Genomic DNA, 22,433 nt, shown 5'->3' with positions numbered 1-22,433 from the left:
GGAGGGGCCCGTGAAAAAAAAAAAAAAAAAAAAAAAAAAAAAAAAGACAGGGCTACCTTAGAGATTGTGAGAGTATAAATGAGGCAGAGGCTGGAGAAAAGGTTAAACATTTGGGAGAGCGATAAACTTCCCACAGATGCATGTTATATGCACGTAGGTTTTCTCACCTGAGGGTCAAGAAAGTAGCTGAGACCCCACGGCAATGTATTAATGGGGCCAGAGAAGAGGAGTCTTTCTAAATAAACTGAATTCTTAAAAACAGAGAGTGGGTGGCACTAGACCTAAACACAACGACGTGTTGTGGGTGTTGTGGGTGTTGTGGGTAGGAAGCCAAGGAAGGAAAGAAATTTTTATATCCAGGATGGTCAGAGGGACAGGTCTCTCCATAAATTGGCTTTAGCCTGCTTCTTAGGTCATGACCATACTTTCTTTAAAAGTTTTGGATATTTCACCCTTTAATGTTGACTTTTCTCATTCTTTTTTCCCCTATTTTTATCTCCTACTTCTTAATTTTCAAATTTAATCCATTTGTGAAGTTTATATTTTTACCATTATTGAGAATATCTTAACTGGTATCATCATTGCATAGCTACTTGGAGAACTGACCCTATGAACCTATAGAAATTCAATAAATGAATTAAAATATTAATATTAAAGACATATTTCCAACATGAGTTAAATATTTTAGTAGCTCCTCTGAAATGAGATTTCTTTTCTGAGGTTTCTTTTGATATTTTAACAAAATCAATCAACAGAAGTTAAAGCAGATTATGACTCAGCTGGAGAAGGGAAAAATTTAAAGTAATTCTAACTTTCATCAACTGTTTCAAAGGCTGAAGGGGCTTCGAAATAAAAACTTGCTTTTCTAATGTAAGCTGTAAATATTTAGATCTAAAGATGTGAAAAATATTCTACAAATATATAAAGAATAAAGCAACACCCCTTTGAGCTAAGCAGTTTATAACTGGGCATAGCTTCAGAAGGAGAAAATGAACACTAAGTTATGTGACTGGGTTCAAGTTTACAAAATCCTTGTCCAACAAATAGCCGAATTCCCCACCAATAACAAAGAGCATAGACCTTGCAACTTTTTAATTTCAACACAAAATCTAGGAACTCTGGAGTCTGGCAATTGACAAAGCACACTATATTCATTTCACAAAGATTTATTGAGTACCCCTTATTTGCAAAGAGCTGTGTCTGTGACGGTCATGCATTGGAAAGCAAGGGCCTTTGCCAGGTACCTCTTCTCTATTTGGGAAAAACAGATATAACAAATAAGCAAAAAAAAAAAATCATTATAAATGATCGTTGTGACACCTGCTATGCAGAAAACAAGTAGTTATGAGCACATAGAACAGAGGTCCTGATCTCATGTGATGAATCAGGAAAGGCTTAGTAAGGAAATGATGTCTCATCTGAGGTTTGGAAGGAAGCAAAGGTTGGGGCCGGGCTGGGCATCCAGGCAGAGGGAACAGCATGGGTAAAGTTTTCCAGGCAGGAAGGAAAAGGAACAGGATGAGCTTGAGAAAATGAAAGCAAGCCAGAGTATAAAGGAAACCACTGGGATCGGGAAATACGGTTTAAAGTTAGCAAGAAGTAAGACTGCTGGACCGCTCTTCCTTGCTGGCCTCATCTGAACTTGTGAGAAGAAAGCAGGGAGTGAGGCGAGGTGTCTCCAAGATTTTGTGCAAGAGGAATTGATATTTATAAAAAGTAGACCACAGGCCACTTCCTTTGTAGACAGTATTTTATTTCAGTTTCAAAACAATCATAAAGTAGGTTTTATCCCCTTTATTTTACATATGAAGAAACTGAGGCTCAGAAAGTGTAAATAATGTGTACAGGATTCCACAGAATGGGCTTAAAAGCTGGTACTTGACTAATTTTTCTTAAGAAACTGCCCCCCTCCCCCCCAAAAAAATCTATCGCTGAAGCTGCATCACCACCGTCTTGGACATCTCCCCTCTGGAATCACAGGCTGCCTTCTGGTTAAATGACAGGATAGGACAGAGATATCAGGACAGGAACTAAGTAACCACCAAGGCCACCTGACTTCCTTCAGTTTCCAGATGAAGAAACTGAAGACTAAAGATGCCAAGTCACACACCCAAGGGCCGGTGTGAGTGATTGCCAGAGCCTGGGTTTATTGTGAACCACCTTCTTTGGCAGCCACAGTTTCAAAGGTTAGTGGCTAAGAGAGCCATTGTTTATCTAAAACTCTGACAAAAATTTACTGAGGTAGCCCCATTTATTGAAAAAAGTCATCTTGACTTTTGGAAGCAAAACCTCTTTTTATCCTCCTCATTAATAATGTCTGTTTGTGTTCTGTCTACATAATTAGAAATCCTTCTGTGTAAATCAAGGTAATTTATTTTCTATCATCATGGAGATAACCTGCCTTGCTCCTAATTCTAAAACTTCTCTGACAACTTTTGGAGTTAATGAGAATTTGATAACTATTAAGATGCTTTAGAAGAGAACATTTGAGGTGGGTGGAATAGGAGAAGAAGCTCTATAAACTCAAAATTGGTTTTTAATGTTTGAGATTTTTCAGGAAACCAAAACCTGAGCCCTGTTGGCCTGTGCCAAATTGTTTTCTAAATGGATGAATTTGTATAATATGTTCAGGAAGAACATCCTGTTTAAAATGGCTAAATGCAAATTAATTGGACTTCTAACATTAAAAAAAAAAAAAGAATGCCAGTGAGCAGGTATTTTAATAGAAGCAGTTCTGAAAAATTAAGTATTAATTATATTTTGTTAGGTTCTCCACTAGAGGGCAAAAAGAACATATCAACACAACAGGTGCCTTAATGACAGGCTGGCATTTGAAACCAGGCATGTTTTGGGTTATCTCATTGTCAGTTATCATTTAAAAATGTACTTAATATAATCACAAGCAGTTGACTTGTATATTTATTCCAGGAAAGAAGAACAATCCAATTTTTATGTATCTGTCCCTAAGCTCACGTATTGCCATCTAGCTGAAAGTTTTCATTGTAATGCTTTTAATAAAATCACCTTAAAAATTAAGAATTTGCTAATTTGAAAGAGATGTGCAGTAGGATGCAGGCTGGATGGCATTTTTAGCAAGGAAAAGTATATTTGGAGAAAGATTCGTTTTAAAGTTCTTGTAAAATAACATGCTGGCCCCTTAGAATTGATAGACCATGCTTGTGTTTCGTAGGCATTGTTTGCACCTTGTTCAGATGGAGACACTAAGGAAAAATGAGCCCCTGGTGTTTCACAGCACTCAGCTGCCACCTGTCCCATCTGCACTGCCTGGTGTCTTAGACCAGGTTCCTTAGAAGCTGAGCCTGAGATGGTTTCCGGTATTTGTGATTTGCTGAGGGCATGGCTCTCCAGAAAAACATCCTGTAAGGGAGGGTGTACATCGTGATTGGGAAGGGCAAGGAGAAGAGGAAGAGTGATCTCAGACAGGCTAGCCTTTGCCTAATTCACAGGGAGAGGGCTCTGGAGCATAAATTGCAAGGTCACATTGTTATGATTGCCCTTAGCTTAGGGCTCATATTCACTTTTATACACCCCTGTCAATATCTATGTTTTCTCCCAGGAAGACAAGTTCATTTGGTCCCTTCCATTATCTTTCATCATGTTCATATTGTCCAATTCTAGATTTTTATTTCTGGGATTTTATGGTTATAATCTCTCTCTTTCTTTTCCATAGCTTTTTGTGGCTTTTTTTTATGGCAATGATACACTTGCTCAGGGTATTTTATTACCTTACTTTCCTATATTTTTTGCTGCCTCCTTCTGTGTTTATTTATCTTCTTATTTGATTCCTTGGTCCAAGGAAGTTTTAAGGTGGGTCTTTATTTGACAAATATTCTCAGGCCTTGTATGACTGAGAACATATTTTATGCTTCTGTATTTATATGATATTTTAACAGTGCATCTAATTTTAGGTGATAAAAATCTTAGACAAATATGGTAGCATTTTTACCCTGATTTTCAAAAGGTCTCACTCACTCTTTGGAATGGCTGAAACCTACTAACATAACATAACTAAACATAGAGTTTTTCCATGGGTTTTTAGCAACCAGTAAATACCCCACCTATTTCATGATTTTTAATTTGGATAAAGAGATACCTTGATGTTAGGATGTGGTTCTAGCAGGAACGTAGCAGGGAGTGAAAGAAGACAGTCTCCAGAGGGGAGATCTTAGATTACAACAAGGCTCAAGAAAGCAAGGCTGTCGGAATCCCTCAGGAATGGCTGCCATCTAAGACCAAGTTGCAGTGCCTGGCAGGACAATATAGTTGGGGCAGGGGCCGGTGGTGGGGCAGAGAACATGTGTGTACTGAAAGCTCAAAGGCATATAACTGACATGATAAGAGTGTTAGGAGGTGCTTATATCGTTCCTGAAATGTGGCTTGGAATAATGCAGAGGGAGATGTGGGGATGGAGGAGCAGTGTCCAAGTCCAGGGAGGCAGGACTGGCAGGCACCATGCAGGAGGCAGCCTTCCACTTGACCTGTAGGCTTATTGTCCTCAGCTCATCTGCCTACCAATGATTCACATATCCTCTCCCTCAAAGATGCTGCTGGCGTTGTCGTTTTAGGAGAGAGCAGAGTGGGGTCTGGTCTGGGGTCTCTGACCAGACTGACCCCATCACAGTCATGCCTGTTCTTCATCTTCAGAAACACTTCCAAATTTTTATGATACACCAGCTGACATCTCTTGACATACTCCTGGGTTCTAGGGTAAGTTTCTTGCAACTAGTTATAAATTAGGAATATCTGGGGTGGGGCTAAGGCAGGTCAGGGATTGTATGTCACATTGGAATAAAATGGCTAATACTCCTTCTGTTCTATAGAAGAGAGAGAACAGAGGGAGAAAAATTCTGCCAACATTGTCTTTTGTGAAGGAGGCATTTGGTTTATGATTGTACTAGAGTTAGTACTAGATTCTGAGAACAACTGAAAAGGATATTTTGCCTGTAGTACTAAGCAACTAATTGTGCCCTTAAAGGATAGAGGAAAGAAAGAGAACAGCAAATATGCTTCCTTGTCAATTCCAACTTCAGGTTCCGGAATTTATTTTGAGTCCTAAAATGTTGTTAGAAGGTAGATTTTGCTTCCTTTCCATTCCAACCCGGGAGCTGTGCAATGAAGAAAGTGAATGAGGTGGTTAATCCCCCAGGGGATTAAGATTTTTCAATTAAGAAAGAAGCAACTTTAGATGAAAAATGTGAGTAAACACGGGGAGGTGGTGTTTGCCTTCAAAACAGGATGAACACATAGAAGAAAAAATTCCATCCTGCTGCCCTTTTGAAGGTGGTCTTTTGAGGAAGAGGGAATTCAAATGTGTCCTGAGTCTGGGCCTCCTAGAGTGGAAAGAAAAGGCCAAGAATAAAAAAATAGTATAATTGGGGAATTTACAGCCATATCTCAAAAGACCTATTACAAAGATCAGAGCAGAAAATTCCTGTTTTCTTACTGGTATAAGACTCAACTTGTCCTTAGACACCCATATAATGATATTAATGATCAGAACTTAACAGGGAGTTGCCTGTGGGTTTTTAAAACAACTAACATGTACAAAATTCCAGCTCAGCATTTGAGAATACTCAGGGAATACACAAAGGAATGCTGTGAAACTTCATAGTGTTTATAAAACTTCACACACAGAGCAAGTGGCACAGCTAAGGATTGATATTAAAGATCCCAGGTAAGATTCCATGGAGAGGTCATTTTTACCATCCCTGTAGGTGTAACTTCTGCCTCAGGTGTGGCTCAGTGCAGGAGATTCCAAAAAGGAAGAACTCTTTTTTTTGGAGACAGCATCATTTATCAATGAAGAGATTTTTGCTTCATCCAACGACATAAGGAACTGGCAATCACCTATTTAGCACCCAGAATTTAAAGATGAGAACACTGAGGTTCAGAGACAAAGTGGTTTTTCCCAGTTTACATCAGAAGGTAGTGACATAGACAAATGTGTAAACCTTTGGGCATCACCCAAAAAAGATGCTGTACCTTTAAATGCTAAAAATAAATATTCAAGCTACTGAAGTTTTGTAATTAAAAAAATATATCCCAGGCTAATGCAGATGAAATCTTTAAGACATATGGATAGGAGTGGCATGTTTCTGATCATCATGAAAGCAGGTGTGTCCTCATAGCACATATCGTGAACTGTCCTCATTAAGGACAAACTCAGAGCACTTCCCATGTTTTGTTCCAGGAATAGAATCTTTTTTTTTTTTTTAATGCACATAGTCTAATATCCTGACTTTAAAAAAAAAAATTAAAGTATAATTGATTTAATACAATGTTGTGTTAGTTTCAGGTGTACAGTAAAGTAATTCAGTTATATATATGTGTGTGTATATATATATATATATATATATTCTTTTTCAGATTCTTTTCCCTTATAGGTTATTACAAGACATTGAGTATGGTCCCCTGTGCTGTACAGTAGGTCCCTGATGTTTATCTATTTTATATATAGTAGGTGGATATGTAAATCCCAAACTCCAAATTTATTCCTCCCCCAACCCCTTTCCCCTTTGGTAACCATAAGTTTTTTTTCTATGTCTGTGGGTCTGTTTCTGTTTCGTATATAAGTTCATTTATATCACTTTTTTAGATTCCACATATAAGAGATATCATATGATATTTGTCTTCCTCTGTCTGACTTTAAGCAGAAGAATCATGAGAGACTTAAGCAGAACGCACACGTGCCATTGTGCTGGTTGAAACGTCTCTAGTTTGCAAAATTTCTTACCAATGAAGAGACTTTGGGGAATGCAGTAAACAATTCTAAGTCTTCACTAATGGAGATTTCTCTTTTCTCTATTTCATTCCTTCTTTCTTTCATTATTAATTTATTTATTCAATACACATTCTGTGTCTCCTGTGCTGAGTGGTCCCTTTGCCAGGTACAATCGACCTAAAAGTGAATAGCATCGAACGTACATGACGTGCAGTGGCTCACAGTCCCACGATGACAACACTATACTCAGGAAACACAGTGCTTTATGTAGGTATCGCTGCAGTAATTGTCACGTCTCTTTCTGAGAGATGTTCTTAAGAAGGTTACACTCTAGCTTGAGTGCTTCACAAATCTCAGTGGGAGACAGAGTAGGGGGGCAGCTTCCTGAAGACAAATGGAGCAAAGGAGGTTTACAAGAGGATGTGGTTCAGCTAAAAAGCAATCCCGAGGAGTAAATTCTGAATAGCAAGTGTAGCACCCTCAGTGATTTAAAAATGGGAACGTTTCTTGTAACACTTCATCATTTTTGGCAGGCAAGAAAGTCTACTTCATCTTCGCACAGGAGGGAGAGCTGTTTCACAAAGTTACAGCTCTGAATGCCATTCCTTGGGTAGATTAAGACTTAATTGATTTTACCACATTCGGCATATTTTCTTTTTTTCTAGTTGTAGGGTTCTCTCCAGTTGGTTGGAGGTAATTTTATCTGTCTTTGTCAGAGAAGTTAGCTCTGGAGATGCAGTGACATTTATGAGAAAGCCCCACACTGATAACAAACACTCCACAAGGCTTTATATTTGTGTGGTGGCAGCTGTGATAAAGAATGTAATAAAACTCAACCGAAGATTTCATTCAAATACGGCTTGTTGATTAGCCCACAGTGGTGAGTGAGCAAAGGTCTGATGAATGTTACGATATCTGGGACTGGAGTTTTCTGATGAAAGTTATACGATATCTGGGACTGGAGTTTCCATCCAGGATGAAAGGATGTTTTCTCATTTCACTCAAGCTTTCCATTTCATTGATCCATCTAAGTTGAATAATGGTCTGATGATAAAATTTGTAACTTTTCAGGGTTTTTTTTTTGGGGACAAAATAGTAATTTGTCCTCTAGAACACTCACCACCAAGTAAACAGGCTTGGAGGACTCTCTCTGTCTTCCTGTATCCACTGACTCTGGATAATAAGCCATCCACCTATATGGAATTTATTTCAATGTTTTAGTGTCAGCATTCTCATTCTGACTGTGAGAGGATGTTCCTGCCATATGTGTTCTCCCCATATGACATCTCCAGACCTCATGTTTTACAAAACCTCTGCATTCTGCACACATACTAACTTCAACAGTATTCCTCTGGAACATTTTGTAGTTTTTCTTCCCTAATCAACAAAATATCAATGTGTCTGCCTGATGCTCCTTCACTCACCCTAGAGAGTAGGGGGCCTAGAGTCACCCAGGAAAACTTGAATTTATTCTATTCTCTAAGGCAACACTTTCATTTAGAACTTTTTCTTTATTCTCTGTCTCTCTGATTACTTACATAGCTTCCAACGCCCCTCCCCCATCTATATTCTGCACATCAGCCAGGGTGACATTGTTTGACATGAAAATCTGATCGCACATGTCCCCTTCTTTCTTGGAGATTCAGTGGTTTCTCACTGCCTAGAGAATGAATCCCAGACTCCTCGTCTGACATACGAGCTTCATTGTCTGTGTCTCCTGAATGGAGACACCAGCTACACCAACCACTCCAAACTGCTTCTGACTCTGACACTCTTACACATGGCTTTCCCTTCTGCAAAATGGCACACACACCACTCCCTCCATCTGTCTCCCTGCTCCTGTCTCCCGAGCTTATTCCCAGTGACATGCTACCACTTCCTACTGTTTTGAAAGAACGGTCTCCAGAGACTGTCACTCTGGATTCCAGTCATGACTCTGCCACTTACTAGCTCTGGACCTTGAAGAAGTTATCCTGCCTCTTGGTGCTTTTGTTTCCTCATCTGTGAATCAGGGTAAAATTAGCGCTCACCTCACTAGGTTGCTGTCAACACTAAATAAACAAATACATATAACGAATTTATCATGTGGGTACACAATAAATTACTATGACTAACTCCATTAACAGTATCACATTTTATGTAATGTTTTTGGTCACCTTGAGGATAATAAGAAAGCAAACCTATTGGGACCCAATATCATAAATAGAGGAAAACATTCCAAAGCCAAATATAAATGATTTGGGGATTAACAATTAATTAGGATCAGTCATTTGCTGTTCTCTTTTGTTGGTTAGCATAGTTAATACATAGTTTTTGAAATCGAAGGTTAGAATAAAATGGATTTAAATGAATGAATACATATATTGGAAAGATGGGATAGAATGTAAAATAGATATCACATAATTACTCAATTGCTTTTCTAATCTCAGTTGAATATTTTATTGGGGCAACAATATTTTCAAATTTTAGGATGTTTATTCTATTCTATCTTAGGAGACTAGGAGAATGGGGATTTGCCATGGTACAAACTTCAATGATTCATAGAATTATCATACCATTTAGCCTAGGTATGCTAAAGATTTTGCTGTCGCTAGGACCAATTGTCTTGGTCTGAAGTTTGAAGGGGTACATAGCATCTGATCCTAAGCCAGGTTTACAATCTCAGGGGACCCTGATGAACAGGAGAAAGTAGGTGCTTTCAGCTGATTTTTGGAAAACGATTTGAATCTCTAGTTGGCTTAGGGACAGATCATGCTCCTATTTAAAGTAATGGTCTCAGGAAGCTGGGATCCCTGATGTTATGACACTCCAAGAATTTCATAGTTGGGACAGAGTTTAATGGTTGGAATTTAATGAAGCTCTAGCTTTAAATGAAAACAGGCTCCTTTCTTGAAAATCAGCTAGAACAGAGGGAAAGTGAGATGGGACCTCCTTGGCCTCCCCAGCAGCCTCTGGTGATGTCCTCCTAGGGCCAAGGGTGCATTGCTGGGACCCCCTGAATCACCCTGGAGCATCAGGGGCAGATCACTGATCCGATGATTTATTGATCAAATCAGGACCAGGTTGAGAGTAAAAGGGGGCCAATTATTTCCACAGCCCGGATTTGCCCAGGATAGTTATAGAAACTGGGGATGCTCCAGTAAAATCAGGTATTGTGGTTACTCTAATGTTGGAGTGAGGAGAGATGGTTAAAAAGTAAAGGGGGTAAGCAGATTTATTATAAATGATTGTTTTCTCCTTGTCTGTGTCCCTCATTCTGTCTCTTTTGCTTGCATATCTATGACTTTTCTTCTGTCTGAATAGGTTTAAGTGTATGTACAGTGCTCAGAAGACCCATGCAATAATAAAAATTCCTATATAAACAAAAGAACCTCCCTCTGTTAAAGTGTCACTGTGTGGTAAACTGCATGATAATAGTGTCATCTGGTAAGATTGCAATGTTTATGAAGTCCTTGTGTTTTGAGATTCTTAATGTTTACAATAATGCACAATGTTTTACATTTCACTTAAGCGTTCACTACAGATGCATCTGCATTGCAGGTCTAAGCGTGATTTGTCTCTTTTGCTTTGGAGCTTTTCGATTTGAGAGCTATTGTGAGAGTGGCAACATAAATTTAACTTTGTTTCCTCTCTCTGATAACTGCCAGTGTGTTTTAACAATTCATTCATTCAATAAACATTTAATAACTGTCTATGTTGTGTGCCAAACACTGTTAGAGTTTATGTGGGACACAGAGATAAATAAGATGTGGTCTTAGGCTCCAAGGATTCACCATCTGCTAAAATTTTTTTCTATGTTAAGAATATCTTCCTTTGTTTTTAATAACAATCAAATCTTAATGTTTACATTGGTAGAATATGATCAGCGATAATATACTTACATCATCATTTAACTGTCAACTTAAATGAAATTTAAATATTTATCTCTCCTTACTTCTATCCCTGTTCACTTCCTGGGCATCTTTTCTGTGAAGTTGAGTCATCCAATGATGGCTATTCCGGAACACGAAACTCTTGATTCCAAAGAGGTAAATGGGAGATACAATTGGAGATCTGGTTATCTGTTTCCATGTGACATTAGGTTGTAGAAATAAGCCAATCTTATTTTTTAAAAATATTAATAAAATCAGTTAAAAAAAAAAAAAAGAATGAACTGGCCTACTCTGATAGTCACATGAGTAAATTCTTGCTGCTTCTCAATGTGGAAGTTGTACTAGAGGTCCCCATGTGTGTAGCACCTTGGCCACAAAGTAACTTCTATCCCCTCTGTCTTCGTGATTTTCTCTTTGGATTCATATGTGAAACCACTGTTGTCTTCTTTTTCTAGAAGATCAATGGATATCCAATAATACTTATATGTGTCTTCTGAGTCAGAGGTCTCAGGACCTCATGGTAGCTCAGTTTCCCATCCCCCAAGTGAATTTTGCATATGGCGGGTGGCATACAGACCAGAGTGTGCCATCTCAAACATACCTCTGAATTTCATGCAATGTTTAACCACTTTCACATTTTGAGCTAACAGATAAAAATAAATGCAAAAAACCTTTTTATTTTTATAAATGGTATGCCAAAGAGACACGAAAATGTTTTGTAAAAAAATTTAAATTTTGTGTTAAGAGCAAGAATAACTGAACAATGTTTTCTTCTTCTATATCCCTTCAGAAAAAGTGGTAAATATGGAAAAAAGAATGCTTTTTAAAGGACTTATCTTTAAGATGGTAAAAAGTGAGCTCATTCATTCATTCCAGATACCCTCACAAATGAGGCCTGCTCAGTTTTGTAGCCTCTAAGCTTAGAAAAAAATAATAATAATACAAAAGAGCAATAAGAATAATACAATTCCAAATAAGGTTCTAAATGAAATCTGAATATTTTGCCAACCATATTTTCCACAATTTAGGGCATATTTCATAAAGTGACTTCCCTATTTCTGCAAATTTTGAAACGTATCATACAGGACCGATGTGTCTCTCTGCTATACTTTAGTCATTAAAATATAAAGGCATGTTATGAATAGGGGTGAATTTGTATCCTTGACCATATCTCTGATTTTTTTTTTAAACCAGGATTATTGGTGTAATGAGTATGGACATATGGGAAACTGTTGATACATGTAGCCAAGTTGCATTGCTGAACAACTGTAGTAATTCACCCTCCCAGAAACTTGTTATAATACCTGCTTCTGCGTACTATATATCTGTCAGCATTGAGGATTATTATAATTGCCAATTTATTGAGAGTTTATTACATGTTATGCACTTTAGATGCATTATTTTACTTAATCTTCACAAAACACTGTAAGTTAAGTATTATTGTTCCCATTTTACAGATGAGGAAACTGGGGCCAAAAGAAATCCATTTATTGCCTAAAGTCAAATAGCTGACAAGTGTCTGTACAGTCAGGAATGGGATCCAGATATGACTGCCTGGGGCCTATGCTCTTAAACAATCTACTTTCCTCTATCCAGCTATCTTTATCTAAATCTCTATCTATACTATTTAAATCTTTTTCCCCTTTAAAATCTTGCTTTAAAATATTTGCAGTTTAAAAGAGGAAATTATCTTTCATTTTTATTTGCATTTAAAAGTTCTGTCTTTTTCTGTTATTCTTGTCTATTTTGCTTTTGCATCATGTTAAGCATTTATCTACTGGTCTAGTAATATTTTTATTATTGACTTGTAAACTCCCTTTATATATTAAGGAGATTAACTCTGTCAAATGTGCCAGCTCTTTCATTGTGATGGTGGCAAATTGTGTAATAGTAAAACAATTGGACAAATATGTAGTTCCAAAAAAAGGAGAAAGTTTGAATAAATTTTGTACATTTTTGATGAATGTTAAAAAATAATCAAATGTTCTTTTTCAAACATCATAATTTTGGCTCAAGCTTACATAGACTAAAAATAGAAATAAGAATGTTTCTACACAGTAACAGAAAGTCAGTTGGTTGTTTAAATAACAAAAGCATCTGGTTCAGATAATAAATGCTGAATTAAGAGAATCTTATGTAATGTGAAAGACTCCATTGCTGAGAAGAACAGAGTAGATGTAGTATTTGCACTTTTTGGGCACCAATTATCACAATCCTAGAGATAAAACTTAACATTAAGGTAGTGGATAAGATTGTGAAAAAATGATCTCAACTCTCATGTTTAGAATATGTAAAGTAATACCATAAAGACCCCTACAGTTTGAAGTTTAACAATTGTGAGAGATAGTGAGTTATTCTTAGTATTAAAAGAAATGTATACACACACACACACACACAAAAAATCACAAAATGGAATATTACTCAGCCATAAAAAAGAACAAAATAATGCCATTTGCAGCAACATGGATGGACCTAGAGATTGTCATACTGAGTGAAGTAAGTCATACAGAGAAAGCCAAATATCATGTGATATCACTTATATGTGGAATCTAAAACTTGACACAAATGAACTTATTTGCAAAACAAAGACAGACTCATAGGTATAGAAAACCAGCAAGGTTACCAAAGGGGAAAGAGGGGGGATAAATTGGGGGTTTGGGATTAACAGATACACACTACTATGTGTAAAATAGATAAACAACAAGGTCCTACTGTATAGCACAGGGAACTATATTCAATATCTTGTAATAACCTCTAATGGAAAAGAATCTGAAAAAGTATATATATATATATATATATATATATATATATATAACTGAATCACTTTGCTATACACCTGAAACTAACACAACATTGTAAATCAGCTGTACTTCAATAAAAATAAATCAATATATATCAAACTAAAAAAAATTAAAAAAACATAAATAATTAAACTACCATTTTATCCACCTAGTATACTGGGTTTTACTTCTTAGTTATACTGGCACATTTGGGAGCAATTTAACAACTTTTTACAATTCCTTATGATATGTGATCAGACTGTAATATTTACCCATGTATTTTTACCAAACCCTCTTTTCGATATGTATTTACCCACAAAATAAGAAAACTACCTGTTTTTATAAAGCACCAAACAAGAAAACTACCTGTTTTTATAAAGCAATTCTTGTCTTATGGCCATATGAACTAAGGAGTAAAGCTAGTTACAAATCCAGTGCAAATAAACACTCATGGAAGAAGCTTGATCAGATCTGAGAATTTCCCTCTTGGTTTTCTCTCATTTCCTAAAGATAGCAGTCTCCCTTTCTTACTGCCAGACTCTTGTTTCTTGCATTTGATCCTGCTATTTGTAGACACTAGTTTTTCAAATAGCTCAGTAATTCATTTAAAAACAGAGACCTCAGATTTATCTGATTTAATATGATCATCATTTTTACAAGTCCTCTGATTTATGAAATCCACTTAAAGACAACTAACTCAAAACCACAATTTGCCTTCTCATCTAGGTCAGTGGTTCTCAGCTCTGTCTCAACATTAGTGTCTCCTGGGACTTTTTAAAAGCCCCAAGAGCAGGGTTCCACTCTAGGAAAATGAAATCAAAAAACTTAAAATAGAACTTCCATATGACACAGCAACCCCACTACTGGGCATATACCCATAGAAAACCTTAATTCAAAAAGACACATGCACCCCAATGTTCATTGCAGCACTATTTACAATAACCAGGACATGGAAGCAACCTAAATGTCCATCAACAGAGGAATGGATAAAGAAGATGTGGTACATATATACAATGGAATACTACTCAGCCATAAAAAAGAACAAAATTGGATCATTTGTAGAGATATGGATGGACCTAGAGACTGTCATACAGAGTGAAGTAAGTCAGAAAGAAAAACAAATATCACATATTAATGCATATATGTGGAATCTGAAAAAATTGGTATAGACAATCTTATTTACAAAGCAGAAATAGAGACACAGACATAGAGAATAAATGTATAGATATCAAGGGGAAGGGGGTGCTGGAATGAACTGGGAGATTGGGATTGACGTATATACACTATTAATACAATGTATAAAATAGATACCTAATGAGAACCTACTGTATAGCTCAGGGAACTCTACTCAGTGCTCTGTGGTGACCTAAATGAGAAGGAAATCCAAAAAATAGGGGATATATGTATATGTATAGCTGATTCACTTTGCTGTACAGTATAAACTGACACAATACTGTAAAGCAACGGTACTCCAATAAAACAAAAAACTATTAATCAAAAAAAAAACCAAAAAATGTCTCCACTGGTTCCTTGATAAGTTTTAGATTCTCTTTAGAAATCAGAGAAATTGAAATGGAAAAAAAATCTCATTATTGCTCTGGTGCTCTTAAAATCACGTTTTTTTTTTTTTTAAAAAACAATGCTTAAAAGTATTTTTTAAAAGTCAAAATCAAAGTAAACTGTTAAGCTCAAAAAAAAAAGTGTAAAAAAAAAAAAGAATCTCTGGAGGTGGGCAAATGCTGGTTTAAAATCTCCACCGGTGATTTACCTGTACAACAGGAATTGAGATCCTCAAATTCTAGCTCCTTCATTGGCAGTCTAGAAAAGTCAATCATTTGGAACCTTGGAAACACAAATTTGAAAGTAAAAGCAGGAGGATCATAAGAAATGGTGTTTCAGGGAATGCTTTGAATTAATAAAAATTTGGGTCACAAATTCTTCCTGTCTAATGTCATAAAAGTTTAACATGTACTTTAATCTATGGTAGATTACTTCTGAGATATCTGTTTTATGCTGAGATTCACTGTAATTGAGTTAGTAAAACCTAATGCTTTATGTTTCCTTTGACATTCTACACAGGTTTGGAAAATACTTAGGCTGGGGCCAGGCATAGCATTTGGTGCGAGTTGAGTCTGAGGGCTAGCACTTCCAAAGAATGTTTTATTTAGCATTTTATTTGGCACTTTAAAAAATACTTGGTCACTGATTAATCCTCATAGAAGAAAGAGAGACCCCTAAACAATGGACTTAACCATTGTGATCAGCTGGTTGATCAATTTTCAAAGGAAGATCACTTTCATATATTTTTCTTTTGAGTGTGCTTGCATTTATTTTTTAAATTTTGTTGAAGTATAGTTGATTTAAAATGTGTTAACTTCTGCTTCACAGCAAAGTGATTCAGCTATACATATATATATTCTTTTTCATATTCTTTTCCATTATGGTTTATCACAGGATATTGAATATAGTTCCCTGTGCTATACAGTAGGACCTTGTTGTTCATCCATCCTATATATAATAGTTTGCATCTGCTCATCCCAGACTCCCAATCCTTCTTCCCTTCCCCCAACCCCTTGGCAACCACAAGTCTGTTCTCTATGTCTGCGAGTCTGTTTCTGCGTCATAGAGATGTTCATTTGTGTTGTATTTTAGATTCCACATATAAGTGATATCATATGGTGCTTGTCTCTTTCTGACTTACTTTGCTTAGTATAATAATCTCTAGTTCCATCCATGTTGCTGTAAATGGCATTATTTCATTCTTTTTTATGGCTGACTAGTATTCCATTGTGTGTGTGTGTGTGTGTGTGTGTGTGTGTGTGTATATATATATATATATATATATATATAAATATACCACAACTTCTTTATCCATTCCTCTGTTGATGGACATTTAGGTTGTTTCCATGTCTTGGCTATTGTGAATAGTGCTGCTATGAGCATAGGGGCACAGGTATCTTTTTGAATTAGTTTTGTCCAGATATATGCCCAGGGATGGGATTTCTGGATTGCATGGTAACTCTAATTTTAGTTTTCTGAGGACTCTCCATACTGTTTGCCATAGTGGCTGCACCAATTTACATTCCCACCAACAACTGTTGACACCAATGCAGTAATCTCCAAGTAGGTGTACATATAACACCATCTAATTTAAAGGAGACTCTCTGCCTGAGGTAAATGCTTTCTGATTATAGTTACTTAGAAAAAATTAAATTACACTAGCAACCATCATTTCTGATTATATTCATCATATCTGGTGAATTCAGCAACTTGGATCCACAACCAGTCTCTATACCCACTTCTCTCTCTACAGGTTTAAATGTGAAAGTCATACTGGGGATGAGATATAAACCGACCTGCCACTCTTCACATCACCTGCTACACTCAGTCCTAGGCCTATTTTATTTTTAACTGAGGGTCAATTGATTTTCAAAAACATGATTAAATGCATTTGCTTCTGACCTTTCATATCCACTTGTTATTAACACAACTGGAGAGCTAATCATTCACTACCTGCCCATAGAACACACACTAGGCAAATTCTTCTCCTGTTATCTTATTCCTTCTCTTTGTGGATTTTTAATAAACACTTAAGTGTTCCCAAGATAACAATTCTGCTGGCAAGGTGACCATCTAGGATTGATTTGCTCCTGCAGTGTATATAAACTGCAAAACAAAAACAAAAATATAAGTTTTTGTGTTCATTTTATTTTGAATACCAGAACTTCCATTGATGACTCGAGTTCTAATTTTATGGGACAGGTGTCTCATTCCTTTATCTTTATTCTCCAGATTGGAACACATAAAAGAGAAAAATAAGTTATTTGTCCATGGAAGCAATTCTCATTTTCTGGTTTGATTTAAGGGTAAAAATGAAATTACCAAGAGGAATGGGCCCACTCTATTCTCTTCAGGCAATTTCCCATAAATATTATTTACCAAAATCAAGCTTTGGTAAATCTTGGATTGCAACATTCAAGGTTGTAACCGTAGGGAAGAACTTGGTATCTGGATATTTTTAACTGCTGATGAAAAGAAGATTCATATGCTTTGATCGACAACTTGCTAGAGGGCCAGGGTAAATCTGTCTTATAAAGAAACCTCATATGAATACCTGAATGAGTAGCTACCTTGCCCAGCCATCCAGGTGGGCAAGGACATTCTGACAACCAGATTTAACAACAGTGGACCCCATCAAGATGACCTTCCCATGTTGTAAGCCCACAGCCTGTGTTGAGGAAATAAAATTAAAAAAATATATATATTTGCCAACCCAGGAGTCCTCTTCACAAAGATGGTAGAGAAAGAAAACACTTATATTATTGACTAAGCATTCAAAACAGAATGTTTTGTCTGTCACAAACACTAAGAGACTGAAAAGAGAGAGGAAATCTCACCCTTCATATAGCCGAGCAGGTGTAACCCATTATATATATATGGTCTCAAGATGAAAAATAATTCAATTTATCCTCAAGTAAGAGGACTTGACAAGTACCATTTATTACACACAGTTCATCCTAAATCACCTGTTAATTGAGGGGACCAGCTGTGTCAGTTCATTGGCTTTACCCAAAGGAAAAAGAAACTTCTCATATCTTTATGACAGGAGGTAGTTTTATAGCTTAGAGCCAGGTGTCAGTTAAAGTTAGGCTCCCACCCTCCCTCAGAAACTAGGAGAAACTTGGAGATAAGACTGCTATCTCCCTCGGATGTTTACCTTCAAAGGAGATGGTTCTCAAGTCCTTGAGACTTTCCTGAGTCTTAAAGCTGACAAAATGCCCATCTAGTTTTCACAAGGATTTATCACCATTTCAAAGAGAGGAAAATGTACTTATAAAGACAAGTTTTCTAAAATAAATTGCTCTAGGAACAAGGGAGGGAAATCTCTTCACTTATTTTCAACAATGGGAATTAAGCCTCTTTTTGAACATTTCTCTTTGTCCTTACACCTGGCTGACATGGGGCAGAACTGAAATCTCAGAGTCTGACCCTGAAATAGCCACTAAAAAGAAAGAAGTCTCACTGATTTTTCTTTTCTAGGGACTCCATTGATAATACTGTAGGAGAAGTGGGGGTTTGACAGTTTGGGGGTTTCTCCTTCAAAGTCTTTTCAAGAGCTTAATGTTGATTTTTATATTGTAGTGAATCACAGTAAAAAGCTGAGCAGAAGTCAGAAAGTAGAAGGACAGACATTCCTGTGTGTGCTAGTTTTTCAAGATAAACAAACAAAATAATAGAATCAGGGTTAATAACTATGTGGAGGTCAGGTAACCCAGATATTAAATGTTTTTGACCCCAGATTCAATATTGTCTTTCCTAGAGTTAATTATATCCACATTCTCCACCTACCATCCTACCTTTGCAGGACCTTAGCTAATGAACATCTTATCACTTCTGGCTTACGGATAATAAATTCTGATACTAGATCTTGTATTTTTACACCATGGTTAGTAGTTATGTAAATGTCCAAAATATATTTAAAATCTTTCAGAAAAAAATGAATATGTAGCTGTCAATAAATTATGATATACATTTTCTGGAAATGACAATTTGCTCTGGTTTCATCTTTACAAAAGCATATATGTAGATCATTCTGCTTTCATTTGACAGATAAGAATATTCAGAGTTGGTTGTGTATTAAAAGGGAAGGAAAAATCAGTTTACACAGCACATTCTTTAAGAACGTTCTTTCTGTAATATTGGATTAAAGTTTCACAGCTACATCACTTATTACCCAAAGTTAACTCTAAGCAAAACAAATTTTGGAATGTGACTCCCTTCAAAATTATGATTTTGTAAATGTCTTAAGGTCTTTCTTATTTATATTTTCTTATCCAAAATAACTCTGTTGTTCAACTGGTGATAGGATATAATACTGAGCCTTCACTGCCAGCGGTCTAGTCTGAAAATAATGATTTATTTATTTTATTAATGATCTCCATCTTTCTTAAATGTAGACATTTGATTTTCCCAGGTTATTCAGCTCTTTACCTATACTCAGATTGGCAAAGGAAAGTAGAAACGCCACGAAAGGTCCAAAATCATGACTCTACCTGTCATAGCATCATGCCATTTCAAACCAGCTGCTGAATCGTGGTGGCAAACATTACTTTGACCTTCCATTGCATTCAGGAAGAGCTGAGAAATAGTGCTCAGTTTGCCAGCCTTGTGTCAGAGGATGAGATACTTATTCCTCTTCAATCTCATTTAATTATTCCTATAATTATAACATCTTACATTTGAAAGGTAATTGAGAGGGCATTTAGTCCAATATTTTATTGAATGTTATAATCCTGTATAGCCTTATAAATCTTCTGCTGAAACTCTTCTGGTGACAGAGAGTTTACCATTTATAAGCCAGATGTGATATATGTTTGAATATGGATGAAACAAACTAATGACTGCATGAACAACAACAACAACAAAAAAACAAGAAACATTGAACAAACGAGGGTTTAGTTTCAAATACTGTGGCCTTGGGCATGATATTTAATCTTTGGAGCCTGAATTTCATTCTCTGTAATATGAGATCAAAGGATTATGGTGAAGATTTGCATTCATCCATGTAAAGTGCTTAGTATTGATATGTAAAATAAATAGTCCTTCATAAAGTTTAGCCAAAGAAGATGATTTCTTTAAATCTTTTGTGAGAGTAACTACCAAATGTTCCTACTCTCAGGAAAATCAAAAACATGCTAATTTTTATTTGTTAGAAAGAAAAGGAGGAATTAAGGTTTTTTCTCCTTTCATTAGAAACCTGCAGAGAATTCCAGATGATGAAAACTACAACTCACTTATTTCATGACTGTTGATTTTCTGTGGCTAGAACAAATCAGTGCAGGAGTGAAGCTACTTCTTGTTTTAGCAACTTTTCTTCCACCTCCTCCTTCTAATCTAACAAGTGCAGCTCCTCTTCCATGATGCAGGGCGTGTCCTATTTCACCATCCTGCTCAGCCACTTGGCTATGCCACGTGCAGTTTCCCTGTCTGCTTTCCTTACGCCTTGCACATACCCCATGTCCACCTTGGAGCCAAATTTGAGCCACAGCTTTCTCAGATAATTGCTTCTTCACCCTGTGATCCAGCCCAGGACAAAACAACCAACCAAACAACCAACAACCAAACAAAAAAACAAAAAACAACTTATTTACAAAACAGAAATGGAGTCTCCGATGTGGAAAACAAACCTATGGTTACCGGGGGGAAGTGGGAGGGGGGAGGGATAAATTGGGAGTTGGGGATTGAGATATACACACTACTATATATAAAATAGATAATGAATAAGGACCTACTGTATAGCACAGGGAACGGTACCTAATACTCTGTAATGACCTATATGCGAAAAGAATCTTAAAAAAAGCGTGGATATATGTATATGTATAACTGATTCACTTTGCTGTACACCTGAGACCAACACAACATTGTAAATCAACTGTACACCAATAAAAATTAAAAAAAACAAAAAACAGAGAAAGTTGCCCAAAGAAGAGAAACTAACCTCCCTCAATTTCCACCAGCCATTTTGGGATGAAATGCTCCTTTGACAGCCATGCATTGGCACCTGGAAATACAAAGTTATGGTCATTTCCTTCCACTGGCGTCATTTCACCACATTGTTCTATTAGAGTACAGTTTTAGAACTAAATTTCTCTTTTGCCCTCCTCTCTGATATTTTCTTTTATACTTCTTTCTCGACTGGTATGATCTGCTAATACCAACCTCCACTCAGTTAAGTTTATCTTGTCCGCTCCAGACAATGTAACCCTATCAAATAGAGATTGATGGATAAATAAATCAGTACAACCACTCCACTCCGTACTCCATAGCAAGAGGTTCATTCGCTGTCTCTCACTTTTGTAATGTTCCCTTTTGCAAAAGCTGGGACTTAATCCAATCCCAGTTCACTTTACCTCCTCCGTGTTTTAGAGGTTACATTTTACGGAACGATGCACTCAGTGCTAAAGGAAAAGGTAACCAAGTGATTGAAGGGTGAGGAGGTGTGGGTGGGTTATGGCAGGGCTGTTCCTTAAGGTGGCATCAGCCCCTCAAAGCCATGGTCACCCCTCTCAGGAGGCCAGAACTGCTCTGCTGAGCTCTTGAGAGATCAGGGTCTGATCTGAAGGTATAGCTGTGTGTCTTTATCCTGCCATTAACTGTATAACAAGAAAACAGCTACTGAGGAAAAAAATAAACAAAAACTTCCTACTCCAAACCATTTTTTATATGAGATGATACACCTGAATATGAATGGGGCATATTTTTTAAAATTCTATATCTCCATTAACCTGACTACTATTTTCTCTTATTTTGCAGCAATGAAGATGGAGAAGTGAAAACCCGGACTGGGCTGAAGCTTTTTGGAGTGCTGGTGCTAATCACTTGCTAGCTTTAACTTTTCTTACTATTTTTTTTCAGTCTTAGTGTTTCCTTTATGAACCGCAGTGGAACTAAAAAAATGTTTCCTGCAGGCATATAACATGGAAGTACTCACTAATACCTGGCATAGGAGATATTTACCTACAGTTTTTCCCACCACTGTTAGAGCCTTGAATGCCTTCTATTAAGCTGACAGCAATACTAACATGCCCCTCTGTTTAGCAGCCAAATAAAGAAGAATCACAGGGAAATAGAAGGATGGGTGTGACGATTTTTCAACACCAGTGTTTTGTTTTTTGCGGTACGCGGGCCTCTCACTGTTGTGGCCTCTCCTGTTGCGGAGCACAGGCTCCGGACACGCAGGCTCAGCGGCCATGGCTCATGGGCCCAGCCGCTCCGCAGCATGTGGGATCTTCCCGGACCAGGGCACAAACCCATATCCCCTGCATCGGCAGGCGGACTCTCAACCACTGTGCCACCAGGGAAGCCCAACACCAGTTTTATTTAATGCACACATTACTCCCTGAATCAAGATTTATTCCCCTTCTGCTTAATTTCTTTTTCATGTAAAAAAAAAGAACAGCAACTTTTTAAAAAGGAGCCCCTACCTACTTTCAGCAGTTCATTGGGGGAGCTCTTGAATGTGAGAAAGTTGGTATTTCC

General features: G+C 37.0%; 1 protein-coding gene across 1 annotated transcript in view; it reads left to right on the top strand.

The window, feature by feature from the left end:
- The window catches only part of MLIP (muscular LMNA interacting protein), a 296,550-nt gene extending 274,524 nt beyond the window's left edge, over nt 1-22,026 (top strand). Inside the window, exons 12-13 of the mRNA XM_007460798.1 lie at nt 10,717-10,770; nt 21,708-22,026. Coding sequence (XP_007460860.1) covers nt 10,717-10,770; nt 21,708-21,713 — 60 coding nt within the window. The 3' untranslated portion in view covers nt 21,714-22,026. The remainder of the gene's footprint in view (nt 1-10,716; nt 10,771-21,707) is intronic.
- The last annotated feature ends 407 nt before the right edge of the window (nt 22,027-22,433 follow it).

The sequence above is a fragment of the Lipotes vexillifer genome, unplaced genomic scaffold (genome assembly GCF_000442215.2).
Source record: "Lipotes vexillifer unplaced genomic scaffold, Lipotes_vexillifer_v1.1 scaffold921, whole genome shotgun sequence".
NCBI classification, from domain to species: Eukaryota; Metazoa; Chordata; class Mammalia; order Artiodactyla; family Lipotidae; genus Lipotes; species Lipotes vexillifer.
The sequence above is the reverse complement of the archived record's forward strand: the minus strand, read 5'-3'. Positions and strand labels throughout refer to the sequence as shown.